Source organism: Rissa tridactyla, chromosome 8 (genome assembly GCF_028500815.1).
Source record: "Rissa tridactyla isolate bRisTri1 chromosome 8, bRisTri1.patW.cur.20221130, whole genome shotgun sequence".
NCBI classification, from domain to species: domain Eukaryota; kingdom Metazoa; phylum Chordata; class Aves; order Charadriiformes; family Laridae; genus Rissa; species Rissa tridactyla.
The window spans coordinates 29,894,463-29,910,539 of NC_071473.1; the positions used below are offsets into that span (position 1 = coordinate 29,894,463).

At 36.6% G+C, this 16,077-nt stretch overlaps 1 protein-coding gene across 1 annotated transcript; it reads left to right on the forward strand.

Annotated features, from left to right (window-relative positions):
- Positions 1-13,194: 13,194 nt before the first annotated feature.
- On the forward strand, positions 13,195-14,469 carry LOC128913750 (beta-1,3-galactosyltransferase 2-like). The gene is given in 2 exon segments (XM_054211863.1): positions 13,195-13,338; positions 13,390-14,469. Coding segments are annotated over 2 exon segments (1,224 nt in total).
- Positions 14,470-16,077: the final 1,608 nt, after the last annotated feature.

Below are 16,077 nucleotides of genomic sequence, written 5' to 3' on the forward strand. Positions count from 1 at the left end.
TATATCTATTATTTATTACTATGTTATTCATATTATTATTGATATTATTATATCTATTATTCTTTTCTTTTTCAAACTTCTCTAATAGAGACAATAGAGTGCTTCTTTGGGACAGAGAAATCCCTCTTGACATCATTGCTTAGCTGTAACCCCATGCTGACTTCCTGCATACCTAATCCTGTAAAGAACAAATAGCGCTATAATGCTGACCACCGTCTTCACAGCAAAGGAAAAGTAAACAGCTGGGGCAAAACTTCAGACCCAGTGACCTATTGTGAATTCTGTTGAAATTGTTTTAGAACTTGTGATCCTTCTGTCCTTAAATGTTCAGAGAGGGATGCCTTTGATATATAGCGCTGATAAGAGGCTTATTCCATTAAGCTGTAGTGATTCTAGCTTTCATGCATCATTTGACAGAGAAAATGAGAATTTGCAGAAGTAATAGCTAATGTAAAGTATATTAGGTCGCAATGCAGTTAGACAGGTAGGAAATAAAGTTTATGTATCATGTTGTCGAGGGGCCTGCACATTTTATTCTATGTGCACAAAAGAGATCCTTTGGGATTTTCTTTCCATATCAAATTTAAAAAATGCTAGGATCGCTATTTCTGGAGCAGGCTGTATCCTCTTAACTGAGGTTAGGATTTCAATTTCAAATAAAAATTCTTACACAAGTCATAAAGGTTAAATTGAAATTGGAAGAAGAACAGGAAAGCTGCAAGCAGAAGCATGAAGAAAATAAAATGGTAGTTGACTCAAATAATAGTTTTACTAGTTCGATATCCTACCTAATATCTTCAGACATATACACACAGACACAACCTTAATGCTTAAGTAATACTTGTGTGACATTTTTCGGGACTATTTCAAAAGCTTGTCAAACTAGTTCTCACCCCGCTTGCTGAAGCGTGCCCTGAAGAGGGATTTCTTCACCGTACGTTTCTGCTTATGAGAAGATGGGAGGAAAGCATTGCAAACATCAAGAAAGTGCGTGCAATTGTGTTTTAATTAGCGCCTTTGATATCTGAGAAAAGATTGGCAATACTTAAATAATTTGTTGCATAGCGAGTTGTGAAAGTGACTTGCAGTGACAAAATGTATTACAGCCTATTAAAATATCCAAGCTTTTTGGACACATCATGAGCACTGAGGTGATAGATATTTCATTCCTGCTGCGCTTTAATGCATCTGTAACTTGATGGCACTTGTAAGCAATAATCTGAATTGCCTATCAGAAGAACCATTTACTATTATTTACAAAAAAGGGAATAAATAACCTAGGATGTCACTATTTCTGTAAGGAAATAAAGCAACTGTGACGACTTCTATAATGAAGGAAACCATAAGCACTATTTTAAATTATGGTCTTTGTGTAGCTGTGCATGAGAAGTTGTTTTTCATGTTAGCAATATGATTGTCTCCCACACTTCAGAAACAAGGGATGAAGAAAAAGAAGGCCCAAACCTATATTCTTACATACCGTGCTCTGAGAGGAAGTTTGGCTTAACAGGATTTCATGAATAGGCCTCAATTATTTTTACCAGTGCTGACAGTTTCCTGTAAACCTTATCCACTTTCAAACCCACTGATAAATGATCAAAACTTTTTAAATTTATTTGAAAATTACTTTTTTCCCCTCTGCAGCCCTACAATCAAGGGAAAAAAGGAGGAAAAAAGCATAAGTGTGTGTGTGTATGATTTCAGTAACTGAGGCATGCTCATCTGGGATATGTGAAACCCAGGTTCATTTCACTGATCAATTTGTTTTCACAGGAAAAGTTCTTCTCTAAGGCCATGGAGACAGGACCAAAACGGAGAAATTAAAGGACTCTCCTACATGCACAGGCAAAGCCAATAGCCAGCTTGTAAAAAGCATATGCTTCTTTCATAAAAACTTAAAGTCAGAAACTTACAATTTATTCTTATTTTTTCCATATAAAAAAAATAGAATACTTTATTACTTCCATAAGACTTTATTTACTTCAACCCTAACTGTAAAGAATAAACATATTTATATTAAAATGATGTTTTAAGTTCTCCTAAGGTCTTGGTCCTTTGTTCAGAATGACCTGCTTATCCTTCATCTTAGCACATACAGATGTTGTATCAGATCTCAGTTCTCTATCCCTTTTCCACAGCATTTTAAATTTCAGAACAGAATGGAAAGTCTGAAAATATCTCTTTTTTTTCAAACAAAGGAATTTGTAAGTTGTCACAGAATTCTAGTATTGGAGTCTTTTGTTTATGCTTCCATTTTTAGATGACTCGATCATTTGAAGTTATCAGAGAATGGTGGCTTTTTTTTTTCCCTGTGAAACTTTTGATCACAAGGGAAATAAACAACAAAGTACTGTTCTGAAAACTGGTAAAGTCTACATGCAGTATTAATAAATTTTGGTTTCCACTGACTTTGCTACTGAGTGTAGCTTCCCTTTTGCTGCCACATATATGTTATGAAAAAATAGCTATGACAGTTCCAAACTATGTTTTATTTATATACGATAGACTTACTTGCAATAGTATTCTGAAGTGCAAAACTGAATTATTAATCCAAGTAAAAATGGTACAAGAACCCAAGGTATGGTAGCAGAAGAACATTAGAACTTAGTGAAAAAACCTGTGCATTTCTAAGTGCTTGTTTTTGTACTTGCCTTGAGGAGGTCATTCTCATTAAATAATTCCACTACATTTTTTTCAGCTACTACATTTTCTGTAGCAAAAATCAGTAAAATAAACAGGGAGAGTATAACTGAAGAAGGATGCAAATAATCCACAAAGTAGTAGGTTATCACCCACTTCATATACTAATTTTAGACTAATATAGATATTACTGCTTTCCTAGTTCAGCTGTATGCATCAAATATGTTGTAATAATTTTTTTTCATAAATTCCAATTTCTGTTGCTCATATAATTTCCTAGTAGCTATCATAATCTTATCTTTAAAACGTTACAATGTAATCCAGTACTGTGGTGAAAAAAAATGAGTATTTGACAAGGAAATACTGGTTTAACTTTGTGTTTGAAAGCCCACTATTTGTAGCAGTGGAAGTCATCCGATCGTTTGCTTTTCTATTTATTGTCTTCAGGACAAAAGATTTTGTTTTAGAAGACTATGTTGCTATTTATCTCGATTTCACAGGTTCTTTCTATTTTCTGTGGCACTAAAATATATCTGTTTTTCAGGATTGTGACTGATGATTGGTTGGCTTCTGAAGGGTAGAACCCAAGGCAGTTAGAGCGTATAGGAACAGCATATAAACGTCATTCAAAAAGTATTGAATCTGACTTCTAGGCACAACTAGATGTATTTTTGCAGTTATATGTCTTACTTTTGAGAAAACCGTGGATTAAACCCTCTTTATTTGTTCACAGACTATGTGAACTAACTATACTTTTATGAACAATTTCATGTAGTTCCTGTGACGTGAATTCCAGTTCAGTGAAGAGGACCCCATGATGCCAGCAGTCTGCTAGGAAAACACTTCTACTGCAAATGCTATGGCCTACAGAAAAGGGTATCTTACCTTTCATTTCAAAATCCAGTTCCAGAGGTGATCAGATAGATGAAAAATATCTCATTATTTTAGGTACACTGTACTGTGCTCAGTGTCTTGATAAATATTCAGTCTATCTACTGTGGCATTCTTAATGACTAGAAAACTACACTTTCTCTAAGCTTTGTAGAAGTGATTTTTAAAATTTAGTTTCCCAGCTCAGCAACTCTGTCCATAGGATGTAAAATGTAGTATGAATCAAAAATAATCATTACATCATTTCAATGTGATCAGCTCAGTCATCATAACCCATTTTTTAATATGGAAGACAGGTAAATATTTCTTGGCATAATTTATGCATAAGTTTATTATGAATCGATTAACTTTATTATTAAATACTGTAAACATCAAGAGCAGAACAAGAAAGCAATTTTAAATGCTACAAAAATATGCATTTAAAAGACTTCATGGTACATTTTTAATCCTCTCAGAATTAATTTTCCCACAAGGCTAAGTTTCCAAAGATTGCTGACATAAAAGTGATGTTTAGGTGCCAGACTAAAATGACAATTTTATTTTTTTCCTTTAAAGGAATGTAAAAAAAAACTTATTTTACTACATTGGGGTCTTTTAACCCTAATTTGTGCTAGTAAATAATGATTTGGCTGTCACAGCCAATAAGAATGCAAATTCAGATGGTGGAAATCAGACAATTTTCCAATAAAACCTGAACTGGAACTACCAGCTAGTTTTATCGAGACTGATAACACACAGATTTTATGACTGCTTTGTGACATGAGCTGGGTATTGGCCAGTGATAAAAGTGAGAATACAGGTATCTCATTACACCACCCTCCCGTTATTATTAGTGGAGTTATACTACCATCTAGAGGCCCAGGTAAGATTCAGCTACTACAAAGGAATACTTATTAGACCTATAGAAACGTTACTAGTTCTACTTTAAACTAGTTACATACTAGTACACCAGTACAACTTGCAGGGCATTTCAATAAAGCTTTTCCATACAAGTGAAACATTTTTGCTATTCTGTGCAACCTGAATATTGGCACGAGTGCCAGAAAAGCGATTCCCGTTTATACTTATCATTCAGTCCATTATGATTACCCAGGTATCAGTGCATGCTTGGACTTTTTAAGTTTTCAGCCTAATGGAGAGTTTAAGAAATCTTAATGCAAAACCTTGTTTCCCGTTGAAATTTAAAGTTAAAATAAAAGAAAATCTCCCTTCCCAGAATTTCTTATCGAACCGACTCAGAGGGTATTTTGTTTTTCAGAATAATTGTAAGAAGTTGCTGTTTTGAAGTACCTCTTCAGTACCAAAATTTTGCCCTTTCAGGCCCATTTTGCTGACAGTTGTCAAGGCCTGACAACGCAACCGCCTGAGTACCCTATGATAACTTGCTGAATATCTTCTGAAGGAATCCTTGACTGTCAGGGCTGAAAGTAAATTCCTGGGGATCTAGCAGAAAGGTGAATGGTTTGACAGGAAGAACATAGCTAGAGGAAATTAAAGGGGCTTTTTTAAATTTTATTTAACCCTGCATTTCATCATGTTCATCTTTTTTTATCTTCTCGTTATCTTAGAACTGAAAAGTGATGTAATGTTTTTGAAACAATTATGCCAGAGGACAAACACCCTCACATGTGGATTTGCAGATGTCTCTGGACAAGTTAGATGATGAGCAGTAAGTAGATCACTATGCTGGTATTTCTTTGGAATTGTCTAAATGTGAGGATTTAATCTGGGTGTAATTTGTGACATAATTTCCTAGGCATGATATAATTCTTTATACAGGCCAATTTTTCTTAACATGACCTAAATGAAGGTGATATTTCCCTGACATTTGGGGGGGCTTATCTGTAAAGGTTTAAAAAAGAACCACAAACTTGAAAACCTAGGTTGTAAAACCTGTGCCTGGATCAGATAGCTCCTGCTCAGCAATCCTGTAATTTTTATCTGAATTAAATTATACAAGTTCATGACTAATCAAGAGAAGAGGGAAGAAAGACTTGGACATTCTGCAGCTTTTACAGGAATTCATATAAGGCATTAGGAGACCCTAGTCCTGAAGACTAGTTTATGAACTACCCATACATAGACACCCATAATTCATAGAATCATAGAATGGTTGAAGTTGGAAGGGACCTTAAAGGTCATCTAGTTCCAACGCCACCCAGCCAGTTCCTTATCCACTGAGTGGTCCATCCATCAAATCCATGTCTCTCCAATTTAGAGACAAGGATGTCATGCAGGACAGTGTCAAATGCTTTGCACAAGCCCAGGTGGATTATGTCAATTGCTCTCCCCGTATCCACCAATGCTGTAACACTGTTGTAGAAGGCCACCAAATTTGTCAGGCACGATTTGCCCTTAGTGAAGCCATGTTGGCTGTCACCGATCACCTCCCTATTTTCCATGTGCCATAGCAGAGTTTCCAGGAGGATCTGCTCCATGATCTTGCCAGGCACAGAGGTGAGACTGACTGGCCTGTAGTTCCCTGGGTCTTCCTTTTTTCCCATTTTAAAAATGGGGGTTATGTTTCCAGTTTTCGAGTCGGTGGGAACTTCACTGGACTGCCACAGCTTCTCAAATATGATGGATAGTGGTTTAGGAACTTCATCTGCCAGTTCCCTCAGGACCAACAGATGCATTTCATCAGGTCCCATGGACTTGTGCAGCTTGAGGTTCTTCAGAGGGTCTCGAACCTGGTCTTCTCCTAAAGTGGTTTGTTCCTCATTCTCCCAGTTCCTGTCTTTGTCTTCTGCAACTCAGATGGTGTGGCTAGAGCCCTTGCCAGTGAATTAGATTTATGTTAATTTTTGCTGTAATGAATCTAAGTAATTAGCCAAACACCTCTAATATATTAAATCACTATTATAGTTTATCCTAATTCCTATAAAAATCCAGTCATGTGCTAAAGTTAATAAAGAAAACTTTTTGCCCATGATAGATTTAGCTTAAGAATCCAGATGCAATTGCAACAAAAAAAAGAAAGATAAAATTCATAAAATAAATTTTATCCTAATGTGTTTCTAACCTGTGTCTAAGCTACTTTTTTCTGCATATTGTCTTGATACATTTAAGAAAGCAATTGCATGGATTTGTGACTATGTAGAGTATAAAATAGATGTCTAATTCATAATGGGGCCACCTCTGGATGGTGGATCAATGGTGCAAGTATGTTCTGCAAACAGCTCCCATTAGACTACTGCTGGCATCAACTGTTTTAAAATATAATATCTCTCTCTGCTGATTTCAAATTTTGAATTTAATTCCTCATACTCCCACTCCCCTATCTTCATGTCTTGTTATATACACTAGTAAATTCAGATAATACTTGAGGTGTTTATGTGTAGTGAGGTAATACCCTTGCAGAGACCTAGTTTCCCTAATGTTAAAATGGTACCTTTAAATTCATAAATAAATCTGGAAAAGAAGGCTCTATGTGAGGCATAGTTTTTAAAGAAAATTCTAGTGACAGTTCCACATATGCAAATATGGGATTTTTTAATAGCCAGAAACTATTGGGAGTTGCGTTTGGCACCTTCTGTTTGGAGTATCTGTTGAAGACCCAGACACCTGATGAAAACCTAACCATGGGGAAAAAGTTTTAGGTCAAGCAAAGAAATGGGACAAAGACTAGTACCTCTTTGATCCTAGCATTGTTTGTTCAGTAACTGCCTAAGCCTAAAATATATGGAAAAAATGAATTTTTGCTTTAGTTCTAGACAGTGTCGTTTTCACTATGGTCACAAGATGGCGTCATTACAAAACCCTTCACATCAAGTAAACTAGTAAAACAATTTTGTACGTGGGAAAGTTTTATCTGTTTTGCCATTGTTTAGACATATGAGAGTGTTTATACCTTTAATACAAGCAACTCTCTTTGCCTTTAAATCACTACATGAAATGATTGTCAAATATCTTCTGTGATGTAGTGTATAAATAACAAATAATCAATTTGGCCTGCTCGGGGGGACAGTGTGCTGTTTATAGTCACAATGACTACACGGGTTTCTTAAGCCAAACTCAGGAAAGGGCCTAAGTGACTATAATCGAAACTACAACAGTTCTGCAATCTATGTAAAAGCATTGCAAGATTGCTGAAGATATGTATTGCTTTGTCAGAAATAAGGGGAAACTATGCTTGCATTTATGGATAAGCAGCCAAGGATCTAATGACTGGGTGCTTGTCACTGTTGGTATTGAGTGGGGCGGAATCACTGGATAAGGAGCTATGGTGCAGATGAAACTACCATGAGAGGATTATATAAATGTCTAGAAAGCCAGCCTTAGAGATTACCTTGTAGTGATTTCTTAAGAGAATGGAATTTTACATTGACCAGGGCTACACAAGAGGCTTGGGATAATGTTCTAAAATAATGAGGTTGTGATTGGTAAAGTGGAAATGATCTGAGATAAAGAGAAACAAAGGTAGCATATCGGCTAAGATGACCAGCCATGTGGAAGAGGGTCCCAGCATGGAGTATGTCACAAGCTATACCAGTTATTGTAATACCAGATCATGTGGATCAACATATCAACATATGGACCAACATATGGACCATAATAGTTCCAAAAAAGACAAATGTTTTCCCAGAGAGTGTACAAACAGGGAGAAAGCCTGGAGGACACCTGAAGTAATCCTCCTGTTCTAGTCCCCCAGTGCTAGGCTTCGCCTGAAGTAATGAGTCCCCTTTGTCCTTTCAGGCAGATGTCAATCCATTTGAGAGAACAGAAGAGGAGGAATAAGAATGGTTAGAAGTTCAGAAAACATGTAAGAACTGGGGATATAAATGAAGTCTAAGAAGGGACAAGGTAAAAGTTATCAAATGCTCTTCACAGATAAAAAGAACATTTGTTTTCAAAGCTTCAAGAAGTAGTGAAGTGTAGCATGGGAATATCAATTTGGGTTAGAGGACTAGGTAGAGTAATGAGGCATTAAATAGATGTTTTGGAAGGCTATAGAGTCTAAATTATTTAAGTACAGACTAGAAAGATACAAGCAGACATTTGTCAGAAATTACTTGGTTAAAACTGATACTGTTTGGGGGTAACTTGTGGTCTAGAAGTCCTGTATTGGTCACTCTTTGTTTGGTTTTCTATGGATATCTGTACACAAACAGCTCAACATGCTCTCATATTCAAAATGGGCCTTAAAACTTGACAGGAAAAAAATCTATGGCTTTTGAGTTCCAGACCTAGGCCTTTGGCTAGGTGGAGCAAGAGCTCAAGGTCACACTGTGCTGTGAGATGGCAAACAGGCTTGAATTGGGTAGGTGTGGGGGTATGTGGGTGTGTGCGTGTGGTTCCATCGTATAGTGTTCTTGCAATGGTCTGTCACAAAGTCTATAGAAACAAATTATTCCATTGAACCTTGCCCAGCCTCATAATTACACAAGTCAATGATTTCTCTTCCGGAGTCTCTTTGTGCTCACCTGGTTACCTTTGTTCTACCTAGATGAATAAATACTCTGTTTGCATCTGTCAAAGAACCTAAAACTACAGAAGCTCTCTTCCTTCAGACCTACTGCTCCGCAGCGTTCAACATCTTTGCTGGTAAGAACCAGTGTTGTTTTCCTTTCCACTAGACTGGTATTTTCTAAGGGACACTAGGAAACGGGGACCTTTCATAAATTCCTGAGAGATCCCTGTAGATACGAATCAATTTTCTTCTGTCTGCCTATTGTTAGTGATTTCTGAGAATACAATACATTTTAATTTAAAAAAAAAATATGGACATAATAAGGAATAGAAGGATATGCATCATATGTAAATTAACCTTATAGTTCTCATGTCTAATTGCTGGATATGACATAGGAAGAAAACAAGGTTTAAAAGCTGTGGAAAGTTTCGTTTTTATCCACAGAGGGTTTGTTGGCTGGCCTTTGATGTTGTTGCTGCTTTTCCCCTTCCCCTTTCCCTCTGGCACACTGTTTGGCATGCTTATGTTACACTCTCATCTCTTCACTATGAAAGTTCTTTCTGGTAGAGACTTTAAAAGTCAGGAACTGTTTTTATGATTGTGGGTTCGTTTTTCCATTTGTTTTGTTTCTAACAAGGCACGGTTCTATTTTAGGCATAAATGCAATATAAAAAAATATTTAAAATATTTAAGAGAATTCCTGTTTTTCCTACTCTCATAATCAGGGAAAAGAGCTAAGTAAATAGCTTATTTCATTAGCATGGTGCTTATGCGTATGTGAGCAAAAGTACTACAAAGTGCTTATGGTACGTGCTTCTGTGAATATCCCTTTATAGAAAGAAGAGCATGTACAATAAAATATACTTTATTAGGTTGTGTTTTAGGTTTACATCTCTGTATTAAAAATGATACTTTCTAGCAAGACCAAGTTAAATTTTCTCTTAAAATTAAGTATCATATCTCAAAGCATACAATGTAGTTGAGGTAGTTTTGGCATACTAGTCCGGCAGGCATTTTCAGAAGCAGGGTCTCTTTTCAGTATGTATTCCTGTCTTATCTGAGACCAGAAACATCTATTCTTAGGTTAGCAATGCTTTGCTGTATACCAGGAAGACTTTTTTATTTTTCCAATGAATGTTAATATCTTGATAAAGCCATTTATCAGACTTCCGGGGAAATAATATTTTATGATAGATATGAAATAGAAATATGAAACTAGCAAATTTTTGTTTCTAGCTCAAAAATTCAGAGTTCATGCTAATCTTAACTGCCTTCAACTGAAATAATGGTTTTGTCCATTTCTAAATCAAAGACGCAGTTGCTGTCTTTAATTTTTAACAATTTCCATCACATCTCTGTTGAATTTTACTGCTGTGAACCAAACCAGACCTGACAGCAAAATAGCCGCAGGATTACCAAAATAATCCTCTGTATTGTGCTCCCAAGCACACCCTTACTTGTATTTCAGATAAAGATACATATTTTTTTCCTTCTTCCTGGCAGCTAGCAAGATACTGTCCATTATGTTTGTATGAACTCTTCAAGCCTCAGAACAGGACAGATTTGTTTAATCTGGCCTTGTCTGCTTGGAACTTTGTTCTAGCTTTTTTAAGCTGTTACAGTAAATTGTGTGGTGATTTGGTTACTATTACTCAAGTAATTTTAGTTTTAGTTTAGCTTTCCACAACTATGTGGCATAACACCTGATTTTATTGTCATTTTGCTTTATTTCTGCAGCATATAGCTATTTTGTGTTGAGTACTCGGTTTTGACCCTAAACTAAAAGTATAGTGTAATATGGAGGCATGTAGGTGTGGGATGATAACCCAGGAAAAGTGACACCAGTAGTTAATTACAGTTAATTACTGTAAGAATGCACCATTGGGAACTGGTAAAACTGGATTTAGCCACAACAAAAAGAACATAGAGGAAATATCCAACGTAAACACAATATGCGTAATAAAATCAGGTTTCACGGGGAACTGAGAACTAATGAAGAAAGAGGAAAGTGTTGTATTAGAAAACACATGGAAATAGGCACTAGTGGATTCTTGGGTAGGGAAGGCATTTCCGTCGATATCAGGATGTTCCTTCTGGTAGAGAATGTGGGGCATTGACAGTTTGCCATAAACCCCTCCCCTCCTCCGCCTCCTTCTGGCAGCACTGACTCCGAGGACCCCATCAGAGGGGCATTAAAAAAAAAAGTCTTACAAATGTTCCAATGAAAAAAAAAATATATTATTTCTGTGCAAAAGTAGCATTTTGATGAGATTAGCTCAGTCGAGGCATCATTTAAATCAGATTTTACAGAATCTACACATTTGGATGAGTTTATATGTGTAAACAATAGTAGAATTGTCTGAGTTCTCTGGGAGGCTAAATGGTGCTGATAGGGAGCAGAAATGGTGCTAAATGGGAGCAGAACTAGCTTTCTCTGGCCCTTGTATGCCTTTAAGAAAGCTTTTTTTCACCTGTCACCTGAGAATAAATTAGTAGAGCTTGTTTCAAAGCCAGAAGCTGCAATATCCCTGCTTCCCTTTATAACCACTCCAAGTGAGTATCACTGAGATGCCCAAGTAAATCCTCCAAATATTGTAGGTTTGAAATTAAATACAGGTTTCAAAAACAAAGGGTGAAATGGCTATGGATTCTTCTCACCAACTCCAGTGCCATCCCTGGGACTTCTTACAAATCAACCAGGATTGGGACTTTCTGCAATCTAGTCTTCACAAAAGACTGCTTTCTCTGCTGAGACGGAAGGACTGCAAGGAGATGGTGAACTGCTGAGCGGAGCCACTCTCCAGGAGAGGCCGCCTTTATTTTAGGTGGGTGCATCTCCTGCTCTTCCTTGCTTCCCAGCTCATCCTTTTATTTATGTTTAGTCAATTTGACTAGAAGTCAGCTTAACTCAATTGAAGCAAAGTAGTCAAGATGCTGTGATCTGTTTATCAACTGGCAATTTTAAATTAAATTAGCTATCTCAGGCTTTCTGGCAGCCTTTAGTTTGCATCTTCAAACACATGTACGATTTTCTCAAAAGATTACTTTGAAATTTGCCATTTGTGTGACTACCTTGAAAGGACTGGACTTTAAAACTCATTACTTCAAGAAGCTGGGGAAACATGAAAACATTGATAGAATGTGAGGGGTTTGTTTTTTATTTTGGTTTTGTATTTTACCTGTCCTTGAAGTCTAGAAGGTTAGGATTCAACTCGTTCAATTGAAGCCACTTAAAATGTACAGATCTAGCATGAGCCAGTTTTCTTAAGTATTCTCTACAGAGGTAGAGGCTGGCAGGGGGCACTTCATCTCATCTAAGACACCTATCTTTTGATGCTAAGTTTGTGTCTGGAAAGGCTACCTCTCTGTCTGCATTATCATTTTATATAGCCTAGACAATCACTTCCAACCATGTATCTAACTTTTAAATGGCTAAAGGTACCTGCCATGTGATTTATCAAAAGTCTCTGAGGCTGTGAATCCATAATTAATCTTTCATTAGCTTTGGATTATTCAATTACAAAATAACATTTTGTAAAGTTTACATGAAGTTAAACTATCTTCTATTTTTATAACCTAGAAGGGAAAGTTTTAGTATTTGGAATAGCAGTTACAATCTTTACTGTAAATGTGTATACGTTTAGCATGTTTTAATAAATCTATTTATTAAATGGAATAGAATGTAGATTCTATTTATTAAATAGAAATAGAATGTGGATTCTACATTCTACCATAGCTCTTACATGTTCAGTACACTGCTATTAGTATTGAAGACAATCATATAGAAAGATTGGCAGGAATATTGCATATATATATATATATATAAAAATAAAGATTGATCATAATATTGGAATAAATTCACATGTGTATTTTACATATATTCCAATATCTAAATGTATGTCAGAATAAGCTCTGTTCTATCTGAGAAAATTACTATTTTTAATACTGTATTTATTTAGTTTTATTTATTTCTTACTGTATCTCTCTTAGGAAGAAAAGCCTGAAAATGAAATTATGAGGGTTTTTTAAAGATTTCTTTTTTTTCTTCTATGAAATTTTTTACCATTTACTCACATTTACATTTACAAATAATGGAATAATGAAAAAAAAGAATCCCGAAGAATCAGAAGCCTACACATTGCTTTTATCTTCCTTGGTCACTGAGGAAAACAATTACAAATTGACTGCTCTTCTGACAAAATATCTGTCCAGTTAAAAAATAGCTTTTTTTGCAATGTCTCAAAGCTGCTAACATGACCTGCTCTAGTGGATTCTTCTCTCTTCGGGATTGCTCCAAGACAAATGTTTTCCTGACTGCCTCCGTCTTTTTAGTAGCAATATATGTGATTTCTTATGTTTTGAATTCTGATCTCCATGCTGTTCTAACTAAAAGTGAAGTTCAAAATAATGTTGACATAGAAGAAAAAGGCACACTTTTTACCAAAAAGTATGATAATCTTCAGATGGAAAGTGAAAATATTTTACATAAAAACATTACTTCAAATTTCAAAAAATTCTTACGGAAAGAAAATGGAGAACTACCAGTCGAAAATGAGAAATTTGGGAATAAACCCAGATCCACTTCAACATGGTCATTTAAATTTATTATTAATGAAAAGGAGAAGTGTAAAGCTAAAAAACCTTTCTTGGTATTGCTAATAGCAACTACAGCTGCTGAAGTTCAGCTCAGACATTCCATCAGAAAAGCTTGGGGAAATGAATCTGTGGTTCCAGGAGTGGAGGTTGTTCGGTTGTTTATGCTTGGCGTTGAGAGCAAAGATCGAAATGAGGTCCTACTGAGAGAAAGCGAGCAATATCATGATATTATTCAACAGGACTTCCTGGACACTTACCATAACTTAACTCTTAAGACTTTGATGGGCATGAAGTGGCTTGCCTCTTATTGCAGTGGCGCAAGCTTTGTTATGAAGACAGACAGTGATGTTTTTGTTAATACGATGTACCTAATAGAAAAGCTCCTTAGGCCTCTTTCACCTCCTCCACAAAATTATTTCACAGGCTGCCTTATGAAAGGGCATAAGCCTATTTGAAATAAAAAAAGTAAATGGTACCTATCAGAAGAAGAATACCCAGGTGGCAAGTACCCTCCTTTTTGTTCAGGAACTGGCTACGTCTTATCTGGAGACCTGGCTTCAAAAATCGTCAATGCTTCTGTAACAGTAAAACATATACATTTGGAAGATGTTTATGTAGGGCTCTGTCTTAATGCAACTGGAATACAAATAGTACCTCCGCCTAGTCATTCATTGTTTAACATATACAAGGTCCCATTTTCTCCTTGTCGGTACAATAATATAATCACATCTCATCACATTGGAACAAATGAGCACATAATCTATTGGGAAACACTGCAAAAGGACTACACATGTCAGACAGAACAGAAAGGCCAGCAGTGCAGAGTCCTTTCTTTCTTTGACAAGGGACAAAACAGCAGATGTTTTCTTAGAAACGGCATCTATGTAGTGATAACTTTTAAGGTTCAGGGATATATTGAATCAGGGGTATAGTTTTTGTATTAGTTGCATTCAAAGGATTTTTCTTCCATAAAGCAGGTTTTCTCTGTTGACTGAATACTGCTTGGTACCTGTGGAATAATTACTAAATTGGCCAAAAATACAAAAGTACAGCATTGTTCCTACATTAAGGAAAAGTATAAAATCACAAGGCTTCTGAGGTAGAGTACAGCTGCGGCTGGCATGTGAAAAAATGCAACATCTGCGGTTCCCTGTATGATGCTTGCGAAGCTACATGAGACACAGGATGGAAGATAATTATTCTGTGGCCTTGTCTTATGCAGATACAGGAATGGGATGGTACCATGAAACAGATAAGCTGCCAATTAGCTGCCTGATCACTACCCTGAGCCAACATTTTGTCAAATTTTGATGAAATGCTGACCTTTGTGTGAACTTTGCTCATTACAATGTCATTATAATACCAAAACACACCTCCACCCTGAAGGCTGCCCGTCTCCAAGGTGCGACCACTCCTCCTTGAATCTGTGCCCTGAATTTCCATCAACTATACCTTTAATTGTGAAGCGAGAGAATTTTACACCAATCATAATAAAAGTATGCATGACTAAAGTCACTCAAACTCCAGCTTGCAGATAAAAAAGAGTATAAAAATAGCCCGAGAGAGGGGTGATATCAGGGAAGACACCATCGCGAACAAGTTGAGGAGGACTCCATCACTGACCTCCGGGACCAGTCGAGGGGCTGAGCCTTTCTTCCCCCCCATAGGGACGCCTTTGGGTAAGACTTCGATTATGCCAAGTGCTTCCTCGGGAAACTTAGAAATCTCTCTAGAGAATCTCTAACCTACATTTATAGCCAGGCTGTATCGTTTATAACATTGTCGCGCGTTTTGTATATGCAACAATACTTTCATTTGCACGTGCTTTGCAGACAGTGTATTTATCACGGGCAATCCTCAGAACCTTTATACCTGTTGTTTAAATAAACTGCACTGTTTAAGTAGCTAGTCGTTTCGGTTTCTCACTGAACGCGACCAAAGGCTCGAGAGTGGCCGTGCTGGCTCATGAGCACGACTAGGCTGAAGGCGCAGTCCACTGTTAGCGTATCCAAATCGTAACAGTTTAATACATATTAAACGCCACTGGACTGATGGTGCTGAATTGGGCATCACTCAGAATTTAAACCCAGCCGCACCTGGCCTCCCACCTCGGTGAGGAGGGTTAGAACGCAAGGGGGTTTACTTGCTGCCAAAACCGCTTTGCCCCTTTCACACAACAGTACCTTACTTTGTTTTGGATGAGGCACCAATTAATTTGTACACTGTTTTAAAATATGGCAAGAGGTCATATCAACTATACTGAAGAAAAAGCAATAAAGGTGCAATGAAACTTAAGTTTTCATGAACAAGTAATAGTAAGTTAATGTGTTAATTTGATATTGCTCAGATGTAATTAATGTATGTACCATCACATTTGCTCAGATAGCATTTCAATGTGACTGAAGACGAAAGCACGGATAATATCCTGTGCTGGTGAGTTAGTGATAGAAATATGGAAGAAAACTGCTTTTTTTCAGAGAATCTAATATTAGAATTTGCTAGATGTCTATTAATGCATGCAGCTGCTATTACTCTCTGTA